General features: G+C 37.8%; 1 protein-coding gene across 4 annotated transcripts in view; it reads left to right on the top strand.

The window, feature by feature from the left end:
* Window positions 1–26,620, top strand: part of ADAM28 (ADAM metallopeptidase domain 28) — a 56,966-nt gene extending 30,346 nt beyond the window's left edge. The window contains exons 13-23 of one of the 4 annotated variants that reach the window (XM_079142274.1): window positions 189–278; window positions 2,909–3,104; window positions 7,807–7,909; window positions 9,788–9,947; window positions 12,846–12,926; window positions 13,251–13,329; window positions 21,408–21,516; window positions 22,670–22,748; window positions 23,714–23,810; window positions 24,172–24,234; window positions 25,213–25,332. In XM_079142274.1, the coding sequence (XP_078998400.1) occupies window positions 189–278; window positions 2,909–3,104; window positions 7,807–7,909; window positions 9,788–9,947; window positions 12,846–12,926; window positions 13,251–13,329; window positions 21,408–21,516; window positions 22,670–22,748; window positions 23,714–23,810; window positions 24,172–24,234; window positions 25,213–25,214 (1,059 nt within the window). In that variant the 3' untranslated portion in view covers window positions 25,215–25,332. Of the gene's footprint in view, window positions 1–188; window positions 279–2,908; window positions 3,105–7,806; window positions 7,910–9,787; window positions 9,948–12,845; window positions 12,927–13,250; window positions 13,330–21,407; window positions 21,517–22,669; window positions 22,749–23,713; window positions 23,811–24,171; window positions 24,235–25,212 lie in introns of all 4 variants that reach the window. The other 3 variants (XM_079142273.1, XM_079142275.1, XM_079142276.1) reach the window with 3 other exon arrangements.
* The last annotated feature ends 316 nt before the right edge of the window (window positions 26,621–26,936 follow it).

The following is a 26,936-nucleotide window of genomic DNA, read 5'->3' as shown; positions in this document are numbered from 1 at the left end:
TGAGACCAACCAACCACACACACAGACACACACACAGACATACACACACACACAAAGTGTTGTTTTATTTTTCAAATAAAAAATTATTCTTAAAGTACTATCTGTGTGATAAATAAATTGTATGACTTGTGTTGAAATGGGACCAAAAAGCAATCCATCATTTTTCCTCTGTTTCTGTTACATCTTAGGAATGTACCAACATTTGCTGTGATGCTGAAACATGTAAAACCAAAGCAGGCTTTCAGTGTTCATCAGGAGAATGCTGTGGAAGATGCCAAGTAAGATCAACTTACTCTATTTTAATAATTACTTTTTTCTATATTAACATCTCAGTGATTCTGTTAAGTGAAACAAGCAAAGCAATGGTTTCCTTTCTGTAAAATTTATCAAGTACCATATTTGCCCTGAATGATTTACATGCAAGGAAATAATTTTCCAACAATGCGAAGAAAGTGGTATTATCTCATTTTGTTTTGGAAAGAATGGAGGCTCAGGACAGAAAATGTGAAATGTAATATGGCCACTCTGTACTGTGACAACTGGAAAAATCTTGGAGTGATTATCATTAGCAAGTGAAAAAGCTAGGCACAGAAAGAGAAATATCATCTGATCTCATACACACGTGGAATCCGAACAAGTTCAAATATAGACACAGAGAGTAGAACAGTGGTTACCAGGAGTAGGGAGGTGGGGGAACGGGGGAGATGCTGGGTAAAAGGTACACAGTCTCAGTTATATAGGATGAATGAAATCAAAGATCTAATGTGTGTCACGCTCACTGTAGGTAATTGTGAATGTGTGATATTTGCTAAGAGAAGAGATTTCATGTATTCTTACTGTGCACATGTAAACTACATGAGGAAATGGACATGCTAATTTCCTTAATTGTAGTCATCCTTTCACCCTGAATATGCACTTTAAAACATGTTGTACACCTTAAAGACATACAATTAAAAATATTCAAAAATAAATAATATGGTCACTAGCTGGTGGGCAAATCCCAATCATGACCCCTGCTTCAAAACCAAGCTAGTTGCTTCCATCCTTGCTTTATCTCATGATTCATGAGTCCTTTTGGACTGAGTTTTGTAAAATTGATTGTTTCTGCCTTTGGCAAGTGTTTGGTGAAAAAGTTTCATAATTTGAATAGTGTGGCAGTGCTTCTATCCTCAATCTTTGAAGTCACTTCAGTATGAAATTCTTAGAAATAAGACACATTATTTTCTGTGGGGCTTTTTGACTTTTCCTCGAAGGTGGAGTTTAGTAGTTTACATTCTACTGTTGCATATAACTCTGTATTGTGCTCATTCCTCTGTATATTTTTCTTCTTGGTTAGATTGATCCCTAAGGGCAGGAGAACTGATTCACTTCCACCTAGTGTGGACTTTCATACATTTTGAATGCACAAGAACTGTTCACAGAATTAATTTGTAAATGACATATCAGGTTATAGTGTTTGATATATAGTGTTTGATATATTGTCAGAGGGAGAGTACAATTAAAAGAGATCAAAAGGAAGCAAATTTGAGAACTTAGTATTCAACAAATGTTTATTAATTGTTATTTGTTAGAGATAAGATTAAAACATCAGTCTTTCATCTCAAGGAACTTCTTATTTATTCCGTTTGGGAAAGCATATACACACATGAACCAGATGAAAATATAAGGCATAATTAGATCCCATATTGATAATATGAGACTTTCCATGTGTATTTTCACAATGATCTTGTAGATGCTGAAGAAATGGATCTACAGTAAGATTATATCCATTTTCTTATGTTAAGAACCTAAAAAATAGGTAGAGAAAAGACTGAAAACCTTATCATCCAAATCAAAATTCAGCGTTCTTACCACCAGGTGCAGAGAACAAGAATAGCAATTTGTACTGAAGAAGTCAGGTAAACCTTCATAGGGAAGGAAGGGGGCTTTCAACTTGTCTGGAAAGAAAAAAGAATTGATTTTAGATTTTAGATTTAGATTTATACAAGAAGGGAAAGAATCTACAAATAAGGAGAAATGAAGAGCCTCTTTGTGTGGCAGCTGGTAAGAAAGCTAGTCCGTCCAGCTGGGCCAGTGGGGCTTGAACGTGAAGAATCCGGCATGCTGGGATTGAAAAGTGGATTTGATCTGTAACTGGCGTTAGGGTGGCGGAAGCTGTTGAGTGCAAAGAGAATGTGCGCACGCACACGGCTGGGGGCTGGCCTGCTCCCTCAGATGCACAGAAATGGCAGAAGTAGTTCTGCTGAGGTTCCTGCGAGGAACTAAGAGCAAGATTTGCAGCATTAGATTGCCATGGAGTTAATACATCAAGTTAACTTTTGGTTATTTTTTTTCTTATGATGAATTGTTTCAGAAGAAAAAGTGAATTGAAAAGAAATATCTAAACATATAATAAAAGGAATTAAGACTAAGGAAACCTGATGCCTGGGAAAGTCTCAGGTCGTGCTGATCTGCTGCTTGTAAACCTACCTTCCTCAATACAAAAGATTCAATAAACCTCCGGAGCTGCAGATTTAAGTCTTGAAAATCTCCACGTAGGTGCATTAAACAAAGGGAGAAATAATTTCCTTCTCTGCATCTGAGATGTTGCTTGGTTTTCTTTTGAACTTTTCTTCTCTATAATTCCTTAGGAGTTACACTACAAATTCAAATTATTGATTGCTTAAAGACTTAGGGCGTTGACCGACATCAACAGAATAAGAGATGGTTTTAAAGTATACCCAGCAAAAATAAACTGAAGGAAAATTATGCTTCTAGTTATGCCCGAAAAGGTCAAATGGAAAATACTATTTGTGTTAATTTGAGGTATTAGGGTAAAGGAGATGGAAAGAAAAGCCTTTCTCTACCTTTTTTCTTTTTCTTTTCTTTCTTTCTTTTTTTTTTTTTTTTTTTTTTTAACCCTCTGCAGCTTAAAAAGGCTGGGACTGTGTGCAGACCTGCAAACAATGAGTGCGACCTGCCTGAGATGTGCGATGGTAAATCCAGTAGCTGCTCCAGTGACAGATTCCGCGTCAACGGCTTCCCTTGCCAAAATGGGCGGGGCTACTGCTTGAATGGGCGGTGCCCCACGCTGCAGCAGCAGTGCACCCAGATGTGGGGCCCAGGTAGGGGACCGACCTCTCTCTATGCACATGCAGAGAAAAAATCGTTAGGATGACAAAGTGATCATGACCCAAGGACAGTTCTTTTCCACCTTTTTGAAACTGTCACTACTAAAACCATGGATGAGTGCATTTTAAGACTGAACGATTAGAGTTGTTAGATTTGGCCCATAAAGATAATGACCGCCCAGTCAAATTTTAATTTCAGATGAACTACATCTTTGTGTTTTAGTATCACTATGCCCCATGCAGTATTTGAGATATGCTAAAAAAAAAAAAAAAAAAAAAAAAAATCTTTTGAAATTCAAATTCAACTGGATATCCAGGTTTGTCTGGCGACCCTAAGATGCTCGGCAGACGAGTAAACCTTAGAGGTTGCGGACACTGGAGCGCAGGCGCACACGGGTGCCCACCTGCTGGACGGGCAGGAGTACAGGGGAATGGGCCAAGAGCAAAGAAATGGGGACAGAAGAGAAAGAGGACGCTGGAGTGCAGAAGCACAAAGGAGACGTGAAAACTTGAGTGCACGCTTTGTTCCCTGGAATTTTAGAGACCCGACTCTGATCACACCACAATAAAAACTTCAAAAATGTAAGTGTGATTTAAAGCTCTCCAAAAACTTTAAAATTTAAGTTTTATTAAATAGCTTGGTTAGAAATAATGGATATGGAGAATAAAAATTCCCAAATAGTGAAACCTGGAGAGAAGAAAAGGGAGTAAAAATGAAGATCAGACATTGACAGCTTTCATCTCCCAAGACGAATGTTTTCCAGGTGCTGGTTGCAGGCAAAGAGGATGTTTTATCATCCTGAAAAGAAAACAGTCTCTAGGAGGTGTTATCTCCTCCAAAGCAAAATCCTTTTTAGGCACTGTCCACAGACCTTGTCCGAAAGGCACACATTCCTGACTAAGCAAAATTGACATATGTTCACTATTTGATCACCCCTCAAAATAACCTATATAAATTCAGTCTTTTTTTTGTTGTTGTTGTTCAATGGCTCATTTTCCATCAGGAGAGTGGGTCCACGGGCACAATTTCATCCCCCTGAATAAAGAGCTGAGATGACGCGTGAGGTTTGCATCCTGCCCTGTCTTTCTGTGCTAACAAGTGATCTCACATGTAAAATCTAAAAACAGTGGAAGTCATAGAACTAGAGAATAGAAGGTTGATTACTGAGGGCTCAGGGAGGGGGCAAAAAGATGCTGTCTAAAGTTACAAAAGTCTGTTTTTAAAAAAAAGAAAGAAAGAAAGGCAGATTTTTCTTTAAAAAGCGATTATTTGGACTTCCTGAATATGATCTGCGTGCGTCCATGGATTTAATTTTCATAACCCTTCCCACCACACTTTCAGATTTCTACTTAAGTGACCGAGGAAATTCTTATTCAAAAAAGGAAAAATCTACACATTCCTAAAAATATCTGAAAAGGGCCATTGCAGGCCAAGAACTTTTCCCAATTACTGAAAATAAGTCAAGACTGAGGAAAGAATAAGGCAACCCTGGTGCACAAAATACCTAGAAAAACAAGCGACGTCAGGATCCTATAAAAATCCCTAAATAAATTCCTAAATAAAAATAAAATAAATAAAATTAAAAATCTGCAAATAAAACCTTCTGTGTTAAACAAGAGACTCAATTTGAAGAGCAAAGCTTAGTGCCTGTCGCATCGAAAAGTGTCCAGATGCACTGGATTCCGGCCTCGGCGATCTCCTTTGTGCTTCCTGCAGCTGGCTATGCCTCAATAAAGGTGGAAATGAAACTGGTTTGCTGATTAAGACTTCATGTTTCCCTGACTAACCTGGTTATATGGGAAAACTTGGGGAAAGAAAATCTTCAGCACAGAAGCAAAGCTCTGAGCATCTCCTTTATGACCTGGTTAAATATATATATATATATATTTACATATATATACACATTTATATATGATAGATGTACATATATGATAGATGTCATAGATATATATATATGATAGATGTCACCTACCGCCTTAGTGTGCCTGACTCTTTTCTCTATCTCCACTGAAGCCTGGAAACTTCCTAGTATAGGGATAGTATCCCTCTTCTTCCTCCTACCACAGTGCCTGGCTTTAGTAAATATTCAAAAGTATCTATTGAATTAACATTGCATATTCTTATCTGATATCTCACATTAAAAGTATTAACAAATACTACAGAAGTTAATTTGTTCCAAAATTTCAAATTTTACAATTCATAATAATAATGGATTTTTCTTAATCTGAAAAGTATCATAACATAGATACATAATGAAAAATCACTTTTGAGCACCAAATCATAACTACAAATCAGTAGGAACTCAAAGTACTAGAAACATGGTCAAGACACAAGCAGACAGTTCATATAATGAAAAAATGCAATGAAAATTAAAATCATTTTAACTCACCAGCAGTATAAGAATTATGAATGAAAACAAGTTAAACTTTTATATTTGTATCCTGGCAAAGATTCATCGTAGGTGTTAATGCTCAGTGTTGGCAAAGATATGACAACACACTTAATTTCCATACATCACTGTAAAAATAAGGGTTAGTACAATCTTTAGAGAGAATGTGGAAAAACCCTTACACAACCTTAAAAATAGTTTTTGTACTCCCTAGCAATCATACCAAGAAATATGTATGAACAATAATTTTTCTTCTACCTTTTTTGTAATGATAGTGAGTAATAGTGAAATATTTCCAAATCCAAAAATTTAAAGATTGGTGAAGTAAATTATAGTGTTTAATCCAATGAAATTCTTGCAGCTGTGATTCTGTAGCATATTTAAAGTCTGGAAATGGATTAGCATATTATTAATTGGGATAAAGCAATTTAAAATGCAGCACAATACCAGTATATGAATGACACTTTCTGTAATAATATTAGCAACAGGAACTTAAAGGTTAAGGATTAGGAATAAGCTTACTCACACCTAATTATTCTTTTTTTTCCACTGTAACTATTTTATTACTATAATAAGCAACTGATGTTACTAATATTCAAATAATCATGAAAGTATAGTAACAAAACTCGTTGTCTTGAATATTGAAACATGAAATTCATTTATAATGTTTTGAGTTTACAAAGCAATACGATACGTTTAATAGTTTTTTTTTTTTTTTTTTTCTTGGAAATGACACAATATCCTCATAGGCTTTTGCTTATTTTAACCTTGTTTGTTGGTTGTCACAGATTTCTTTAAAATTGCCCAGTGTCTAAGAAAGAGTCATTTATTGATCTTTCATAAGGACAGCCTAGCTCAGGAAAGCACATAGGTCTTCGACTCAGAATTTGCGTGAGGTTGGTTTTTCATCTCTGTGACTTAATATGGTTCTTAGTTTCCTTACTGATCACTTGAGAATGACAATAAGAAAAGCTCTCGTTCTTGGCCACGTGCTACTCACCAGTCCCCTTTCTCTTGGCTGACATTTACTCACTCCTTTAGCATATGTCCTCGTTTTACCGAGAAGCAAACCCAGGGAGATCCAGGACTTGCCCAGGTTCCCAGAGTTGCCCAGCTTTGCTTGGAGCCTGCGCTCCTAACCATTGTTTTGTGCTTGTCCGATGGGGGTCTGCGGAAGATTACATGAGAATAAAATACATCTATCTCTTGCCTGGCACATAGTAGGAGTTTGAACATAAATAGTAGTCGCCATGGCGGCACATATCAACACGATATTTTATGAAAGTTTTTCTCTTTTATATGGAAGAAGTGCGTAAGAAAATTTTCAAAATTATTTTATCCACACTACACACTTTTAGTCCTAATATTTTCTATTATATTCGAATAGGTACATTTTGGGAGCTCTATATTTAGTTGATGAATAACTATAATCAAATACTTTGTTAACTGTGTTTTACGTTGATTTTCTTGATAAAATCCTTATTATATAAGCTAAAAAAGACATTTTAAAGTCTTCATTAGAATTCTTATCTACTATTTCATGTCTTTTTCAAACATGAATAACCACAATATTTTCTCATAAAACTCGTAAAATGTCATACTTTTGAAATAAAATTTAGCATTGATCTAAAAGAACAAGATAGCATTCAAGTATCAAAGCTTGTAGGCTGTTGACAAAAAGATATCATCTCTTCTGGCTAAGTTTCCATATTTAGATGGGTTTTCAACCTTCAGTCAGTCATTCAGATGCTTCCAAAATTTATTAGCCATATTCAATAGTGGAAGAGTTAAAAGATTATTTTAAATTCTAACCAGATCCTCTGATATCAAATTATTGCAATTTGTATTTCTGAGAATGGTCAAGGGAATGATGTGGTAATAGGACAGGCTGAGTGTCCCTAATCTGAAAATCTGAAATCCAAAATGCTCCCAGATCCACAATTATTTTGATCACCAACATGACTCCAGGAGTGGAAAATTCCACATCTAACTCATGTGACAAGTCACAATCAAAACAGGTACACTAAAAATACTGTATAAAATTACCTTCAGGGTATGTGTATCAGATACACATGAAACATAAATGAATCATGTGTTTAGATGTGGGTCCCATCCCCAAACCCTCTCATTATGTATGTGAAAAATTCCACCCACATCCCAGATTGAAATCCCAGTCTGGTCCCCAAAACTTTGGCTATGTGTTACTTAATGTGTACTTTTCATTCTAGTTTTGTGTTTTGTTAATCCTTGGCAGAACTAAATTTCATGCATCCTTTCTTTCCCTATGTCTCCCCACCTGCACCCAGGCACCAAGGCTGCAGATGAGTCTTGTTACCACAAGAACGAAGCTGGGTCCAAGTATGGATACTGTCACATAGAGAACGACACCCGCGTTCCCTGTAAAGCAAAGTAGGTGGCCTTGTTTGAACTTTCCTGCTTCAAGACTAGGGCAATGGCACACTTCCAGCCCACACTCTGATTCACTCCAGGAAAAGGAAACCCAGAACCAAGAATTTTGACACACTTTCACTGGGTGACTACTGTGTGCCTGTCTGGGGCTAGGTGCTGAGTCTCTTTCTGCAGATGGCACCAAGCACAGATGTCATGGTAAAAGTGAGTGGTGCTGGTTGGAAATTTGTCCATGAACTTCCCAGTATACTTGAGCTACTTTTCAATTTACTGCTTTTTAGTATGAGTCTGTGGGTAGAAATATTCATCTGCCTTGAGGAATAACCAATATGGGACAAGTACCATTTAATTTAATTTGGCCATGGAATGACATGAAGAAAAGAGTCATTGACAATTTGCCTGAAGAATTCATTTTATTTTTATTATTATATCCTGCAAAAAAGATTTTTAGAATATTTCAGCAGATGCAGCTGAGATTTTCCTTTCTTTTATTTTTTTGATTCTGCAATTTTAAGACGGCTTAGAATTCAAAGTATACCAAATTCTTTGTACCAGCTTCAAATTTTACAAAGTCATTTATAACAAGAGGCTTGAACAAGATCAGCATTTCCCCAAATTGTTCCACTGAACACCAATGCTGTTGGATGACAAATATTACCAAACAAAATAGAGTTTGAATACAGGGCCATCTTTTAGGGGAATCTTGGCCTAAATAACCAATCATGGTGTGGGGTCTCTCCTCAGAAGGAACTCAGGGCAGATTCAAAAGAGGAAAAATTATGTGAAAGGCAACGTATGGGAGTCAGAGGGCGATACATAGGAGGTGAGTGAGAAGGAAGCTGAGTCGTTCCATGTCTCCTCTGCAGCCTGTGCACCCTCCAATATCCTGGGGGTAGTTTCTGCAGCACAAGGCTCATCACCCCACAGCTTGCCCTCCTAGTCATTTATCCACAGTGGAGAATCAGCCTGGAATTCCTTTGCCCATGGCTGTCCTCATCTGGTGTACCTAAATGATTCATGAAAAACACCCTCAAGTTTAGAGAGAATGCATGACTTCATCCACTTCTTCATACTTTTGGCAGCCACACAGAGACTTTGGAAAAATCGGGTGGAATCACTTTCAGAATACTTTTTTCACAATCCTCTGAATTCTGCACAAAGAAATTGACTCCAGTTTTATTGTCTTTGTCTTTGCTTACATTTATTGGTGATAAATCAATGACTTTATTGAGTGTTGAGCAGTTTAATCTGCAGATGCAGGGAGACTGTTCTTTTTGTAATCCCACTAATGCCTTGAAAATCAAGGGAGGTTCAGTTTTGTTTGCACCAAACTCTAGTTGAGAATTAAGGGTTTTATGTGTTAGAATTGTTCTGCTCAAAGTCATAAAAACAAGTGTATTATTTTCTTAGCTGCCCTCCACGATGTTTGGAATCATCCTCTGTGCGTCCCCTGGCATCCTCACACTGACCTCCTCTGTCCCCAAGTGCTTCTCTTGGTCTGTGAGGGCTTCTGCAGCTATCACCTCCCAATCGGCAGAAGGGAAAGAACACTCAGGGGTTGGACATACCCCCTTATTTCAGCCGATCTCCTAGAATCTAGGCTTACGATTCTGCTTCTTTCCCACTGACTAGAACTTAGGCAACTGGCAGAAACTAGCTCTCCTGGGATCTGTAAAAGGTGTTTATTTGAGCAACAATGAATTTTCCTAATTTTGAGGGTTTCTATTACTGAGGAATGAAGGTAAATGCATATGAAGTACAAACTAGATGTCTCTGCTACAAAGAGAAGCATTATTTATTATTTACAGCCACAGAACTGACTTGCATTTGTATAAAACTACAATTTGAACCCTTCAATAATTGTCGCGTTTTCCTCAGAGACGTCATGTGTGGCAAGTTGTTCTGTCAAGGCGGGTCAGGTGTTTTGCCCTGGAAAGGATTTATAATCTCTTTCGAGACATGTAAGCTATTTGATCCTGAAGACACAAGTCAAGGAATAGACATGGTAGCCAATGGAACCAAGTGTGGGAAGAACAAGGCAAGTTGAAATTGTGCTGTCACTCAAAATGTTATTTGTTTATTTGTTTGTTTGTTTTTGGTATGTTGGGCTTGGGCTGTGTTTTTGTTTCTCAGTTGTTAACCACTGGCCTTTTTCCCCATTATTGGATTCACCATGTTTTTATACAATAGCTGGGAATTTCAAATTGGAATACTATAAGAAATTTAAGAAATGAGAATGGTAGAGAACCTAGCAGATAGCAAGAACAGAGACTGTTGTTAATATTCCAAACATTGTGGTGAAATATGAAATTATAGACATGATTTCAGGAAAGGTGTAATATTGTCGTGCTGGCTATACATGGACAGCACGTTTCACTTTCCTAGGTTAAGTTTGGTCACCGTGGAAAACACCAGGGTGTGGGATAATGCTCCTCAGTTAACAATCTGTACATTCATTGAAAGTATAATAACCTCACAATCTCAGGCAGAGGGACTACTTGACTGGGGCCAACCCTGAGCTTGGATAATGAGGTTCATCTCCCATAGGAGATTGGAGTTAACCTATTTATTGCGTTCATATAGCTACAGGACCCAAGAGTTGCCCTGTTTTTCTATTGTTGTAAAGCCAATCCTAAAAATATTCTCTTATTTGCCAACCTGCTTGAGCTATTTAAATGTAAATTTATTTGCAAATGAGTCTAAAATTATCTTTGTGGTTCAGTGTTGGTATGGTTTATAAAAATTTTAAAGAAAACAAATATAAAAAGACATGGCCTTTGAGTCTTGGAGTCAAAAATATAAATTTAGAAAGTTTTAAATTTTGCTGATTTGAAAGGAAATCTTAGTGCTAGATTCTAAGAGATCCTCATAGCATCTAACTTTCCTTTGCACTGAGTTTCTTAAAATATGAATCATCATCAAGGGCAAGAAATACCACATGAAACAGGCGCTCTTTAATTGCAGCTTTCAGATGCTGGTTCCTTTAGGATTTCTAGAAACTTTTTAAGGCCTTAAGACAGCTGGAAGGAGTCGCAATGCTTGGCCTTAAGGGACGAGGGACATGTAGACTAAGGCAGAATTTAGGTGTCCCTGGCTTCCCTGCCAGTAAGATCATCTTAGCATTAGTGTTCAACCCTGAAGGTCTCCTACTACAGTCACTGTTTCTGAGATATAGAGTGGTTTGGATTTTTAAAAAATAGGTAACTTTTCAGGTAAATTTTACCAATCTTTTGGAATTGGCTCAACTAAGAAAAGAGCATGAGCAACAGGGGTCGTCTCCATTTCCCCTCACCTGCACCCCGTACCTGCCCACCTGCATTGGCAGAGGAAAGAACACTGTGTACGTCCTTACCTTCTCCTGTGACAGTGGCACGCAGAGCCACTTTAGACAGTGACTGAGAGCCTCATTGCACACGCTCACCTTTCTCACCGTCTTACAGAGCAACGTCCCTCCCAAGGCCTGTGTTTGTCCACTCTGCACTTTGTTGGATAACATGACTTCTGCCCGTCACACCTCTTCCCTTTTTTCCTCTCCGTTACAACATGTCTCCCCTGAATCGTGATCACAGGCACGTAATTGGCTTTTGACTTTACAATAGTGCTGGTCTTACAGTTCCTGCTGCACTGTAATATCAGTTCCCATACCGTATCAGGCTGCTTGAGGCTAAAATGGACTTCAACAATCAGGGTAGTTTTTAATTCAAGCAACCTTAAGTCCAGGATGCCACATGGCGATTTGGTGGTACATGGGCACCATTGCGGATCCAGGTCCTTTTCTCCTTGGCCCCTGCTGTCTCCAGAATGCGATGCCCATTCTCCAGGAAGGAGCGCAGAGGCAGAAAACAAGGGTTTCCTTGTGCAACCTTTCTTAGGAGTGCAGAAATCTTTCTTAGAAGCACCTTTCCCACAGGCTTGATATCACCCTTCTTTATTGCCTGTAATTTTATTACCCATTCTTAAACTAACACTTGACAAGGGACCAGGAATAACCATGGTTGACTTGTGTTCACTTAAATCCACCCTTGGAACTAGGGAAGGCCTCAGTCACCCCAGGAAGCACATGAGGACCCCATATATTAAGAAATTTAGATATCTGCAGCAAACACCTCCATCTGCTATGTGCACGTTAAACTATTCAAATTAGGAGCAGCAGCTTCAACATATTGAGAATTTTTTTATGTTGAAAATTTCCCACTTGCTTTTCACAGTAGAATGCTTTATTCAAATGGAATCACATGAGGAAAACCAGATGCACAAAATAAATGAGAGCAGAGCTGCTCTAGGGAAAACAGGTACCAAACTCCGCTCCTGCAGCGTCTCCTAGTGTTCCAGGGAGCACCGTGTTCAGAATAAGGCTCTTGCCCTTCACCAGCTCCTGTCTGCATTCAGTCCTCCTAAAGCATTCAAGAAGTACCTGTTAGGTACTTGGGACTAGGTTTTCAAACTTCATGAATTTTTGTGTTCCCAAACTGATAAGTGCTTAATGCATGATAGCAACTCTGAAAATCACACAGAGAGAAATAAGAATGATGTTTGCTTTTTTACATAAAGGATAGCTGTTACAACACGGCATGTATTGGGATCTCGCATGTATTTTTCCATAATCGTTTGATTTGGAATGGGCAGCTGTTATTATGTGAAGGGCTTAGTTCAGTGTTACTCATCTTAAGTGTGGGACTGAAGCTGTAGATTGAGGGAAAGATCCATTAGGAATTAAGCAAAGGAAGGAAGTTATCGTGAAGGCGACTTTCCACACACTTCATTATAAAAAAAAATTTTCAGGTTCCATCTTCCTCTTTCAGAAATCTACTGTGATTTCCTTAATAGAAAGGCAAGTTTGATAACAATAATAGTGACTAACAGAAGAACAAATGCCACACGGTCAGCCATTTGCAGAGCTGAAGCCACCGGGCTCACATTTCCATGTTTCTTTCAGGTGTGCATTAATGCAGAATGTGTGGATGTGGAGAGAGCCTACAAGTCCACGAATTGCTCCTCCAAGTGCAAAGGACATGCGGTAAGTTTTGAAAAAATGTGTCCCTGAGCTTGCTGAGTCATAGGTAATTTTAAGTCAGTTGCAATAGAGCTGAAGGATGCTTTCAGCATTCAGGGATCACAGTTGAGAATATTCGACCCCTTAGCAGCACAGACTGTGAGTCGTCTCTTCTGAAGGCCATTCATTACTGCCATGCCTGCAATTCACTCAGACCTTACTTGGGCAGGTGAATGCATGCAGAGTGGGTGTGACTGGGGTTCCCCAGGGGGCTCTGTGGTGGCTGAGGGGGTTTGGGAGAGTGTGCTCAGTCTAGTGAGGAGGCTCACAGTGCGCTTGCCCCTCCAGGTGTGTGACCACGAGCTCCAGTGTCAGTGTGAAGAAGGATGGGCCCCTCCCGACTGCGACGACTCCTCCACAGTCTTCCGTAGGTGACCTCCCGCCTGGGAGACCGCTCTCTCCTCCAAGCTTTGGCTTTGTGTTACGCAGGACTTCACTGCCTCTTTCCTCTCCTTTGGAATTCCTTTTCCACAGTCACTGAATCCACAGTATTAGTCCTCAGAGTTTCTCTAACTACTTAAATCATATTTTCTATAACCTTTGTTTTTATTCTTCATACAAAGAAATCTCAAAGTTTATGTCTGTATTATTTTAATCTACCAAATTATCTTGCTCTATGATTATTCGACTGTCATAGCAGCCATGACTTAACGCATAGGTAAAATGACCTCATAACACTCTCTGAGAATATGGTCTATGCTATTTTTTGTAGGTTCAGTCCCGCCCTCTGTATTCTCCCCAGCCCTTTGAGGCTGGCCGTCCTCTGTCACCAGGTTGCCTGCTCTTTTTCTTTCAGGATCTGTGACCCTGACTGCATCAGGCATTGGATTGATTTGAATTGGTTCACATGGGTTCTGTGTGTGTGTGTGTGTGTGTGTGTGTGTGTGTGTGTGTTATACCTACTGAAACCACTCTTGACCCATCTGGTTGTGAGTTCTGCTCACAGGCAGACAGCTCTCCCTACAGACTTCAGGGTGGGGACCCTGGCCTCCAGCTGCCACACTGAGGACAGCTGTGCCCTGAGGAGACTGCTCTTCCTTGCATTTCCCTCTGGACACAGCTGCTTTTTCTCAGTGCCCCTTTCTCGTCTGATCTAGAACCGTGTCCAGAGCCAGCCTCTGTCCTGCTTCTGGGGTTCCTCCAGGCCCCACCCCCTCTAGGGAGCTGTCCTTGGGGCTTTGGCTAGGAACATGGACGGGTCTTCTTTGTACACATGGGAGCAGAGACATGGATGGGAATGCACCTGAATGGACTATCTGTCCCTAAAAGAACAGCATTTCCTTCTGAAGTTCAGTCGATAATTGACTGTTTCTGCCTACTCAAGTCCCCTGAATTCCTATCTTTCAGGAGCTTCTAAAAATTCATTATTTTTTCTAGTGTTCTATGGTTTACATATACCTGTAGACATATAATGTTTAAATCAGATTAAACATATCTAAATTTATCATTTCTTTAGGGTGAAAACATTTAGAGTTCTCTCTGGTAGCGTTTTGAAATGTGCAATTCCTGATTGATATCTACGGTCACCCTTGTGTGCAATCGCACCCAGAACTTCCTCCTAACTGAGACCTGGTCCCTACTGCTTGGCCCTGCCCGCAGTGGCCCTCTCCCCTCTACTCTCCCAGCCCTCTGGGAGACGAACTTCCTTACATTCCCACATGAGTGAGATCATGCAGTACGTGCCTCTCTGTCCCTGACTTATTTCCCAACTGATCTTCACTTCCATCCATGCTGTTGGAGAGGACTGGATTCCATTCCTTTGCTGCTGTTTAGTACAAAGTGCTTATTCACAAGTCAGAGGTCAAAGCAGCTCAGAAAATCTACCTTATCTTTTGGGGTAAAAAAAATGACACCCCACCCAAACCAACATGTTCCTTTATAGTCTTTATCTCACTAAATATTCATAAAGTGTTTGAGGGGACATAGAATTTAAACATAGCAAAGCTAAGTTTTCATTCCCTATTTTTCTGTTTTGGATATATGTGAAACCTGAAATGGCAATACCTTTGTTTTTGTTTTTTGGTTATTTTTATTATTATACAAAAATCACCCACAGGTGTTAATTGTACAGCATAAAGGGTTTCACTGTGGTGTTTCCATATATGTATACATTGTGCTGTGACCATGTCCACTCTCTCTTCTCCTACCTTCCCCCTCCTCTGACCTCCTTTCTGCTTCCTAATTTTCTTATACACTCAGGGCATCTTTGGTTTTTCTTTTTTTCTTTTAATGTTGTTTTATTTTAGTTTCCAACTATGACAGAAAACATGTGAAACTGTCTTTCCGTATGTGGCTTATTGTGCTTAATGTAGCATCCTCCAGTTCCACCCATTTTCCTGCAAATGACAGGATTTTCTTCTTCTTTGTGACTGAATGTGTATACACTGCATTTTCTTTGACCCTTCATCTGTGAAAGGGATCTAGACTGATTCCATACCTCGGCTTTTAGTGTTGCTATAATGCGGGTAGGCAGATCTCTTTTGTATACTGACTTCATTTCCTTAGGGTATATACTCAGGAGTGGTATAACTGATCAAACAGTAGTTCTGCTTTCAGATTTTTAAGCTTGCCAGCATTTGTTTGTTTGTTTTTGTATTTTAAAAATACTAGCCTTTCTAACTGTGATAAGAGGAAATCTCAATGTAATCTCAATGTAATTTTGATTTGCATTTGTCCTTGAGGGATAAAAATACTGAACATTTTTTCCACATATTTCTTAGCATTTTTACTTGCTCTTTTATGACACGTCTATTCAGATCATTTGCCTTTGATTGACTGGACTATTTGGGTTTTTTTTTAAGTTTTTTGAGTTCTTAGAAATTAATCCCCTGGCAGATAAATAAATAGCTGGCAAACATTTCCCGCATTCTGCTGGCTGTCTCTTCACTCTGTTGTTTCCTGTGCTGTACAGGAGTTTTTTAATTTGATGTAATCCCACTGGTCAGTTCTTACCTGTGTCCTGAGCTATTTGAGTAATTTTCAGGAAAGCATTTCCTGTGCCAAAATCGTGAAGTGTTTTCTTCTAATAGTTTCAAAGTTTTCTTCTAGTGGTTTCAAAGTTTCAGTTTCAAAGGTCTTTGATTCATTTTGAGTTGATTTTGATTCAGGGTAAGAGGCAGGGCTGTAGTTTTAATTTTTTGTGAATATCCAGTTTCACCAGCACCATTTGTTGAAAAGGCTGTCCTTTCTGCAAGGTGCATTTTTGGCACCTTATTAGAGGATCAGTTGGGTAAAGGTGTGTGGATTTATTTCTGGGTTCTCTGTTCTATTCCATTGGTCTACATGTCTGTTTTTATGCCATTGCTTTGTTTATTTTGTTCAGGATTGCTTTGGTTTCTTTGAGACTTCTGTGATTCCTTAGGAATTTTAAGATTCTTTTTCCAGTTTTCTGAAGAATGTCATTGGTATTGTGGTGGGGATTCAATTGGTAGATTGCTTGTGGTAGCATGGAATTTTGACATTAATTCTCCCGATTTGTCAACATGAGAGGACTTTCCATCTTCTCATGTTTTCTTCAATTTCTTTCTCCAGTGTTTTGTAGTTTATATTTATAGAGGTCTTCCACATCCTTAGTTAGGTTTATTTCTAGGAATCTTACTATTTTGTGCAGTATTGTGAATGGGATTGTGTTCTTGATTTCTTTCACAGGGAGTTCATCATGGATGAGTAGAAAAGCTATTGACGTTGATTTTGTGTCCTTCTACTATACTGAATTATTTTTATCAGTGCTTAAAGTCTTGTGGTGGGGTCTTTAGGATCATGCATAGAATTTTCTCATCTGCCACAGGTATAATTTGACTTCCTCCTATCCTATTTCTAGACCTTTTATTTCTTTCCCTTTCCAGATTGTTCTAACTAAAATTTCTGATAGTATATTTAATATGAATGGTGAGAGTGGATAGCCTTGTCTTGTTTCTGATTTTAGAGGAAATGTCGTTTATTTTTCCCCATTCGGTAATACGTTATCTAAGGGTTTGTTGTAGGTAGACTTTATTAAAATGAAGTATGATCCTCCCATACCTAACTTATTCTGGTTTTCATCAGGAGGAGATGTTGAATTTTGTCAAAGGCTTTTCCAGAGCCTGTTAAGATGACCATGAGATTGTATCCTTGAGTCTATGTATATTGAATATTACACTTATTGATTTGCATATATTGAACCATCCTTGCAGCCTGAAATGAAGCAAACTTGATCATGGCCTATGATCTGTTTAATGGATGACTTTGATTCACAAGCCTTTTACGGTGGATTTTTGCATCTATGTTTATCAGGGATATTAGTCTATAGAGTTCATTTTTTAATGTGCCTTTATCAGGTGATTTTTAGCAGGATAATACTGTCTTCTTAGAGTGAGTTTGAAAGGGCTCCTTTCTTTTCTACTGTATGGTGTAATTTAAGTAGTCTTGATATCAGTTCTTCTTTAACAATTTGTTAAAATTTAGCAGTGAATCCATTTGGTTCTCATCTTTGTTGGGAGACTTTTTATTTTTGCTTAAATTTTATTACTTTTTATTGATCTTGTTAGTTTTTAAAAATCCTCCTGTTTCAATATAGTAGATCATATGTGTCTGGATCTTCTTTTTTTCCATTTCTACTATATCTTCCAATATATTTTCAAAATATGTCCCAATGACCTTTTGAATTTCAGTGATATCTGCTGTAACCTCTACTTTTTCAATTTTAATTTTATTTATTTGAGTCTTCTCTCTCTTTATTTGGGTTATTTTGGCTAAAGTTTTGTCAATTTTCTTTTATCTTTTCAAAGAAACAATATTTAATTTCATTGATCTTTGTATTATTTGTCTCTATTCAAATTAATTCTGCTCTTATCTTTACTATTTCTCCCATGCTGTTTTGATTATTATGACTTTATAGGATATTTTGAAGTCACATAATGTAGTGCCTCCAACTCTGTTCTTTTTATTCTACATTATTTTACTACTTGGGTATTTTGTGTGTGGTGTGGTGTGTGTGTGTGTGTGTGTGTGTGTGTGTGGTTCTATACGAATTTTAAGAGTTTTCTTCTTATTCTGTGAATAATGCAATAGGTATTTTGATAGGGACTGCATTGTATCTGTAGACCACTTTGGGTAGTATGGACATTTTAACAATATCGATTCTTTCAACCAATGAACATAGAATATCTTTCTATTTGGGGGGACCTCTTCAGTTTCTTTCATAAATGCTTTTTAGTTCTTATTGTGAAGATCTTTTACCTCTTTGATTAAATTTATTCCTTGGTATTATTTAGAGCTATTGTAAATGGAATTGCTTTCCCAATTTCTATTTCAGGTATTTTGCAACTGGTGTATAGAAAAGCCACTAATTATTATGTATCAATTTCATATCCTACAGCATTGCTAAATTCATTTATTAGTTTAAATATTTTCTTGTTTTATCAAAATTAAAACATTTTGGCATGAGGTTGCTCCTAATGCCCACTTAACTTTTGAATATCATTAAAGCATTATTTTTCAATATGTATATATGAAAACAGAATCTTTTAAAAGTTTAATATTTTGCTTTATGTTTTATTTTTTATTTGTTTGCTACTTCATTAATTTCTACTTCATACTATTCCATTTGAATTCCTTAAGTTTATTTCATCTTTTAGAAAAATTTCTTGAGATTGTTGTTGACTGATTATTTTCAGACTTCCTTTAAAATCCATCCTTTTAAGATTACAAATATAAGTATTTTCCTCTAAGGATCCCTTGGGTTGTAGTCCACATAGTACAGATATTTTCATTATTATTCAGTTCAAATTATTTTCTATTTCTCACTGGCTTTCTTCTTTGACTCTTGAAATAGATGTATACTTCTAAATATGCATGAATGTGGGGATATTGTTGTTACTGTTAATACTTCACATTATGTATTGATCAGAGAACATATTGTGTGGAGACTATGTTGAGTGTTGAGGCTGGCTTTGTGGCTCCTCGTGTTCTTGTTTGTAAAAATCTGTGCACAGAGAGGTTGTGCATTCTGAACTTGTGTTTTGCAGTGCTTTCTGGATATTTGTGTGCCAAGATGCTTGACTGCGTTGCACATACGTTCATCCCTACTGATATTATATTTCTTCTACCAATTACAGTGCAGGGCATAATTGCGAATTTGGTTAATGCTCCTTCTAGTTCTGTTAGTGACCATATTATCATCGCATGCAAGTTTAGATTTCATGTCTTCCGGGTGAATTAGCAACTTCATCATTGTGAAATTATTCTGTGTACATCTGCAGCATTTCTTGCATTTAAAAGTCAAAATCTCCTGCAAACTAATTTAACTAAACCATATTTCTTTTTGTGTTTGTATATAGTATGACATTTTTCCATACTTTTACTTTCATTTTTTTCTCAATTCTCTTTATTTCTGTCTTTTATTAAAAGGAAAAAAGCATGCAAATATTTCTCTTCAGGTTTTAGTCTCAGACCTTCCTGGCTTTTTCTTTGTAGTCTTAATTTTTCTTTTTTCAATTTATCTGGGGTACTGATTTTATATATATATATGTGTGCTGATATATTTAGATATAAATCCATAATTATATAGTTTCTATTTGTCTTGCCTTTTCTGTTTTTTTTTCTTTTTCTTTCTTATGTACTGTACTGTAATCATTTCATTTTCTTAACTTGGTTATGCCTTTCTTTTATGCTCTTTTAGTGCTTATCCTAAAAAGTTCTTCTTCATCTGATTTTTAAAAATAGATTTTATTTTTAGAACAATTTTAGGTTCACATCAAAATCGAACAGAAAGTGCAGAGACCCCTTCATGCCCCCTGCCTCCTGGCACACACAGCCACTCCCACTATCACATCCAGCACCAGAGTGGTGCATTTATTACAGTCAATTAACTGACTTCATTATCACCCAAAGTCCACAGTTTACATACGGGGTCTCATTTGCTCTTCATTCATTTCTGCATTTCTAAACTCTGTACAGAATCATTTTCATTTCTGTCTCTAGATTCCTGCCCTCTCCTTCATCTCTAGCATTTCTCCAGTTTTTTTAATTAATTTTTTTCAGCATTTCCCGCATCTTACGAAGCATTTTGTTTGCTCTTTTTTTATTCTTTTTAGTGAGAAGATTGATCCAAATTTTCTAGACTACCATTATCAGAATAAAGGAGACTAGATATCCTCTTCAATTATTTCCATTTTAAACTGAGCACCCAGTTTCTGTTACTATACTCCTAACTGTCTACACCCCAACTTTACCTCCAGACCAAGTGCCTTCAAATTAGGGATGTTCGTGAAGCCCTGCCAACTTCCTCTTTAGTTCCTCTGATATGTTGCTATTCTGAAAGTAAAATTACAATCCCATTTTTAGTTCAAATACATTCTGAAGGTGTCTATATCGTATCTAACGTAAAAGCCTACAAGCTTTATTTTCTTTTTACTTTATTAAAAAGTAATTTTTATGGAAGATGGGGAGATTTGAACTGCCATCATTATCTTGCCTAAAATTTTACTTTTGATATATCTACTTCCATCTGCCTGTATGCTCACAATTGTGAATTTTTCTTACTTTTATACAACAATTAACTTTTTTTTTTTTTATGTTGGGGACTGAACCCAGGAGTGCTTTACCACTGTGCTACATCCCTGGTTATTTATTATTTATTTGAAACAGGATCTCACTAAGTTGCTGAGGCTGGCTTTGAACTTGCCATCCTCTGGCCTCAGCCTCCAGAGTAGCTGGGATTACAGGTGTGCACCCCTGAATCCAGTTATAACAAGTTATCTTGTGACAGGTTTGCGGATCTCTGCAATGAGAGCGGCATCTCTTTGCCTTGCTCTTCAGACTTGTACCTCCTGGTCTCTTGTGGTTTCTAATTACTGTAAGAGAAACGAATACTTGACCTTGCAGACATTGTAAAAGAGAAAACACCATATAGACACAGGAATATTTGTTCAAACCACTCCCTAGTTGCCAGGGTCATGTAATTTATTTTCTGACCAGGAATTCCAATAAACAACAAATATCAGGAAAACAGTTAGGTCTGTATCAGTTTTCTGACTAATACCTCAGCTCCTTATTTGTGGCTGAGAGAAATATAATTTGAAGGCTTCGTTTTCTTTTGCTGGTTTCCTTCCAAGGTGGAGTTTCAAAAGCATCTCATTCCTCTCTGACTTCCTCCTGACTTTGCATTTTCTTCTCATCTCCAGGCCCTCATTTACCTATCATGTCAACATCACCCTTCAAAGAATCCTCAGTGGTGTGATGCTTTTCCTATCTCAAATTAAATGCTCCCTACCGATTTCCCCTTTATTTTCTCTTTATAGATATTAACACAATAGTCATGGTCAAAGTACGTTTCATTCCATTGGCTGTGAGAGATTCTCCAGGGAACGCAGGTTTATCTGGGGAGGGGGAGATGGCTTTTGCACAGGCGAAGCACTCACCGGCGTGGTGTGCAGATGCAGTTTCCACCTGTCCCTTCTGTTGCAGATTTTTCCATTGTGGTGGGAGTGCTATTCCCAGTGGCAGTCATATTTGTGGTGGTTGCCATAGCAATCCGGCACCAAAGTGCCAGAAGAAAGGAGAAGAAAGTCCAGAGGTAAACCTTTATTCTTCTGTGGCTTTAATCCCTACTGCACTTTCAAGTTAAGCATCTGACCCAAACTCTCAAGTTTAATTTTGGTTTTTTTCATACATGCACAAATACACATTCATTTTGGACCAGAGTTTGGGTATCCCTTTTCCTAGGAAATCCTTCATAGCAAGAAGTATTTTAGTCTTTTGTTAGTCACTATATTTATAATGAATAATAAGAGTGGAATTAACTTTCATTATTAAAAGCTGTTGCATTTATTAAAAGAATTCAGCATCTAGCAATTATTCATCACTAACTATAGGATAAACATAGTGTCAAGCCCTTTTAGATCCACTATCTCATTTAATCCTCACAAGAGCTTCATGAAGTCACTACTATTACTTCCATTTTAGAGATGAAAAGATGACAACTATGAATCCTTAAAATTCTGCAAGGATTGTTTTTACTGATGTGGAAACAAGCTCAGAGAGGATAATGAATTTACAGTCTTGCCAAGTCAATGATAGAGCTTTGATTTGCATCTAGATCTGTCTTCTAAACATGGTCTTGACCAAATAGAATCTTTTTAACATTTTTAAAGACTAATTTATTCAATCATAATAAATCTTCAATATGTATTAAATGAGCTGGGCACCGTGGCTCATGCCTGTAATCCCAGTGGCTCAGGAGGCTGAGACAGGAGAATTGCAAATTCAAAGCCAGCCTCAGCAACAGTGAGGTGCTAAGCAACTCAGTGAGATCCTGTCTCTAAATTAAATAAGAAGAGGTCTGAGGATGTGGCTCAGTGTTTGAGTGCCCCTGAGTTCAAACCCTGATACCCCTCAAATAAATAAATAAATAAATAAATAAATAAATAAATAAATAAATAAATAAATAAATTGAATGAATAAAAATAATGAAATGACATAATTCAGATTTAAAAATTGGCTTTAACACCATTACTAATGGACTCTGTGGGAAATGAAAAATAAAAGTATTAAGGATGGTTATGAATTACAGAACAACTGTACAACAGGGAACTAGAAGCTGAAGAATGTTCTAGGAAGCAAATAAAAACCCAGTCAATAACCGGGCATGACACGGTGGGTTATCTTCCATTACTTCCCCAGCATGCCACAGGAAGTGCTGTGGATTAATACCGTGTCTTTGCTTTCAGGCCACTCTCTCCCCCTGACATGGGGCCACACATGCAGAAGAGTAAACCTCAGATGGTGAAGGCCATTCAACCCCAAGAGGTGAATTCTAGTTTGCGCTCTGCTTGCCGAGACCCCAGTTTGTGATTTTTTTTGCACTCTCCTGTCCTGACCCATACTTACCACTTCTGCCCTGCAGTGTTTTCTCAAGTCAACCCAAATCTGCCTTTTGTTAATGCAAAAGAATCCTGAAAAGGCGGGAGTTATTTGGTTAGGTTCATGGAATTTAGAGAGTAAAGAACAATGAGAACAGTTGTCTCTTCCTGTCTCTTTCTCCTCTGTACTCTGGGTTGATTCCCTATTCGTTGGACAAATGTCCCAATAGATAAGGTGATTTATACATTTGTGTAATAATATATGCAATATGTATAACCCTTAATGCCCTGGTCATGTTCTACATGGCTAGAGGTTTTAGCTGATGTTGGTTAGTGATAATAACATTGGTATTTGTGTTTCTGATTAAAACTTGCCTTCGTCACTCTGGGCACCACTGGGGATTGTGACTTCCTCTCTGGTCTCTTAGTGTCAATTTGGCTCTTAGCTACCAGACCTTGAGAAGACCACTTACTGGAAGCTGTACTTAAGAAGCCAATGGTTTCATTTCAAAATATGCTTGTTTATTTTTGGATGAGTCAGATGAAGCTGCATGTATTTGCTCTGCCTATAGAGTTAACAGCTTCTCTGTACCACCCAGTTCAACCTCAAAGAGATACTAGTGAAAGACACAATCCATGATGCCCAATTATTTCTTCAGAAGAATGTTGAAACTTGTGGAATATAATATAAAATACAAATTCTTCTGCAAAACTTTTTGAAAATGAAAAGTATGAGAATGTGCACCTCTTCACTATATTCCTAATTTAAGCATTAGACCTGAATGCAAGGATTGGAAAATGGATTAATCTTTACAAGAACAGCACCCATCTGTTTTGTAAAGCACCATTCTTGGTCACTTTGGGTTGCTATAACAAAAAGTGACTTAAACAACATTTGTCACTGTTCTGGAGGATGGAAAGTCCAAGATGGAGATGCTGGCAGATTTGGTACTTGGCAAGAGTCTACTTCCTGACTTGGAGACAGCTGCTTTCCCACTGTCCTCACATGGTAGGCAAAGAGAGATGGTCTCTTTGTGTCTTCTCTTGTAAAGGCATTAATCCTACCTGAGAACTCCACCCTGAAATCCTATGTACCTCCCAAAGGCCCCACCTCCATGCACCGTCACATAGGGATTAGGGCTTCAACATATGAAATTGTGAGGAGACACAAATACTCAGTCCATTGTAACTGTCTTCCATTGTCATTGACTATGCCTGAATTACATGTGTGCCCCAATGTGAAAGCAATGCACGGGTTTAGAATAGTCTCCATTTCTGAAAACAATTTAAACCTTTTCATTAAGACTTCTGTTTTCAAGACCTTATCGCTGAATTATTATTATTATTATTATTTTTTGTCTTCTTACTAGCTAATCACAAAGCCGGATTTTCCACCACCACCAATTCCTACCTCTGTAACTTCTTTGTTCCTTGTGAGTATCAGGTGGTCACTGGTGATTTTTTTAAATGTCTCTTGAACTCATTGGGAATATGGGGTCTAAATTTTTGGGTTCCTTACTGGGGCATGTACATTGCAGGGTGACCTAACACATCCTAGCACCTTTGTCCTGGGGTTTCTATAAATATTAGTGTGAAAACACAAAGAGGAGAAAATGAATGGGTTTAAAGTGATTAAGGAAGAGGAGGATACATTGACTGAGTAGTTGGAATTTGACTGGCCCCTGAGGTTGGGTAGAATTTAATGAGTGAAGAGGGGTAAAGAATAAATTAATGAAGGAAAATAATTCTGCTAAGATGGAAAAAGCATTGCATTTCTAATGAAATAATACCATTATTTTGTGCATCTAATTTAGCTCACAGTCACTACTGTTTTCAATGATAAGCCAATATCTGTACCTAGCATAAGATATCCATGGTCAAATTATTATAATATTGTGTCATTCTTACTAACAAGGGAAAAAGTTCCAACCATGTGTTCTTAGAAGCTCACTAAGAAGTACTTGTTGATTGTCAGGTGAGTGCTAACATGAAAATCGTGCTTCTGAGTTTGGCCAATAACCAAGAAGAAGATGGACGTGTCTGAGCTAGAAAGCTATGGTGACCCCAATTTCCCCATGTTCTCAGGAATAGTCCCTAAGGACAGCAAGAATGGACTCAGCCTCCCAGAAAATAATGGCCCACATCCCATAACTTCACCTGGTCACCTATCCTTTCCATATTATGCTAACTGTCCAGATGAATCTTTGGACCCCAGGATGATATTTCCCTCCTCTTTTGTTCATTCCCTCCCATGTGTCCATTTCTTCACTGTTGATGTTTCCAGTAATCTACAAATTAGGAAGCAGGATTTCAGAGAATTGGTTTTAGCTTCCTAATTGTTCCAAGTTACATGTATGCATAAGAGATTTAAATTTTTATGAAAAGTTAATTAACAGTTTTATCTTTTTTAGAACTCAACTCCAAAAGTGTGAAGCAACAGCTAAAGAAGAATCAATGGACCCATAATGAAATGGGAAGTCTTGAAACTCTGGAGGACAGAGAAACACACTTACTTTCTCACTATGTGCCCCTTACACTCAAGGAAGTTAAAGTTTCCTGACTCCTGCTCTACCTTTGAAGAGATAAGTAAAATTAAGTAAAATTTCTCAAGAAAGCCTTCCTCCTGAGAGCACATGTATCAATTGCAAAAATTTTATATGTAGTCACGGAAAGGAAGATGATTTTAAAGAAATGTGTATGAACTTTAAGTCTCTAGTTGATTTTTTTTCCTAGACATCTTCTCTTTTTACTATTATGCTAACTAGTTGCTTGAGTGTTCTTTAAACACCTTAATTTGCTCCTTTGATGGTAATTAATGCATCCTTTACTGAAAACAAACAAAAATCATGGGGGACCGACCGGAAGGGAAGGGGAAAATGCACATTCATTGTGAAATGAATCGTGATTTCTCGATTGTTTTAATAGTTAACTTGTCAAATTAAAACCCTCAGTTAAGGTGAAAATTCTGCAAATGTTGTCTCTTCCATGTGATGTGTCTCCTGCCTACATTATTTTCTGAAATATTTATTAACTGTGTCATTTGAGATTTTCTGGAGTTGAGTAAAACCTTCCTAATTAAGAAAAACTGCCATTGATATTTGTATAATTCGGTTACTAACATGGTAAAACTGAACTTTACTTTCTAAAATAGAGAAAGTTTCAGTCAAATAAACCAGTAGCATAAACCAGTGTTTACAAACTAGTGACCTGCGGACTATGTTTGGACTACAGATGTCTTTTATTTGGCCTGAAAGATGTTGACCACACAGTGTTTTAAAATGTTTTGAATTTATTACCAACATTTTAAAAAGTGGGAGACCTTATGTAAACATTAAAATTCCAAGTTTTTAAAAAGTAATCAGTTTGTGAATGCTGGAATCACATGGCACCGATCAGATATAGCTTAGTGGACAGATGGTGGAGCAAATATCCCTGGTTGAATGGCTAATATCTCCCCTTCTTTGCTTTCAGAACCCCAATTTTATCCACCGTTCATTTTTAGATAAGATGATCCTAACCATCCCCTGGATAAGTTCTTGTCACTTTAACTCAGTTGAAATGATCCTAATTTTCATGCCAGTGGTTGATCTGGAGGGGGACATTCAACTCTCCCTTATCCCCCAGTGAGATGATAGAGGAGGTGTGTTGGGGATTTCTGGGAACCGCGTCCTCATTTTCTCTTTGGGATGGTGGCATCTGCTACTGCTGCAGCTGGCCTGTGATTGTGAAGACAAGATGTTATGCTGAAGAAGATGGAAAGAAAGATTCAAAGAAGAAAACTTGGTCTTATTACTGATGTTCCTGAATTGGTAGACTAATACCTGCTGGAGTCACCCCATACTTTACTGGGGCTTCAGGCTATATTTCTAATAAATTTTCTTTATTGTTTGAAGCATTTTGAGTTGGGTTTTCTCTCACCTGCAAGACGAGTCATCCAGACTAACAAAGCAGCTGTGTCCTTCATCAGGGTGCCTCTTTTTCTCCTACACTCTGTCTGTTTCATCCATTCCCCTCACCCACCTGGCCCCTACCGGCTTTTCTTTTCAGGAGGAACTTTGCGCATGAGAAGTCCACGTACTCTTCTAGTATGGGGATCTGGATAAATCCCCTTGAGTGAGACACCACATCAGGTACA

This window comes from Sciurus vulgaris (genome assembly GCF_902686455.1).
Source record: "Sciurus vulgaris genome assembly, chromosome: 5".
NCBI lineage: Eukaryota > Metazoa > Chordata > Mammalia > Rodentia > Sciuridae > Sciurus > Sciurus vulgaris.
This window is presented reverse-complemented; position numbering and strand designations above follow the sequence as displayed.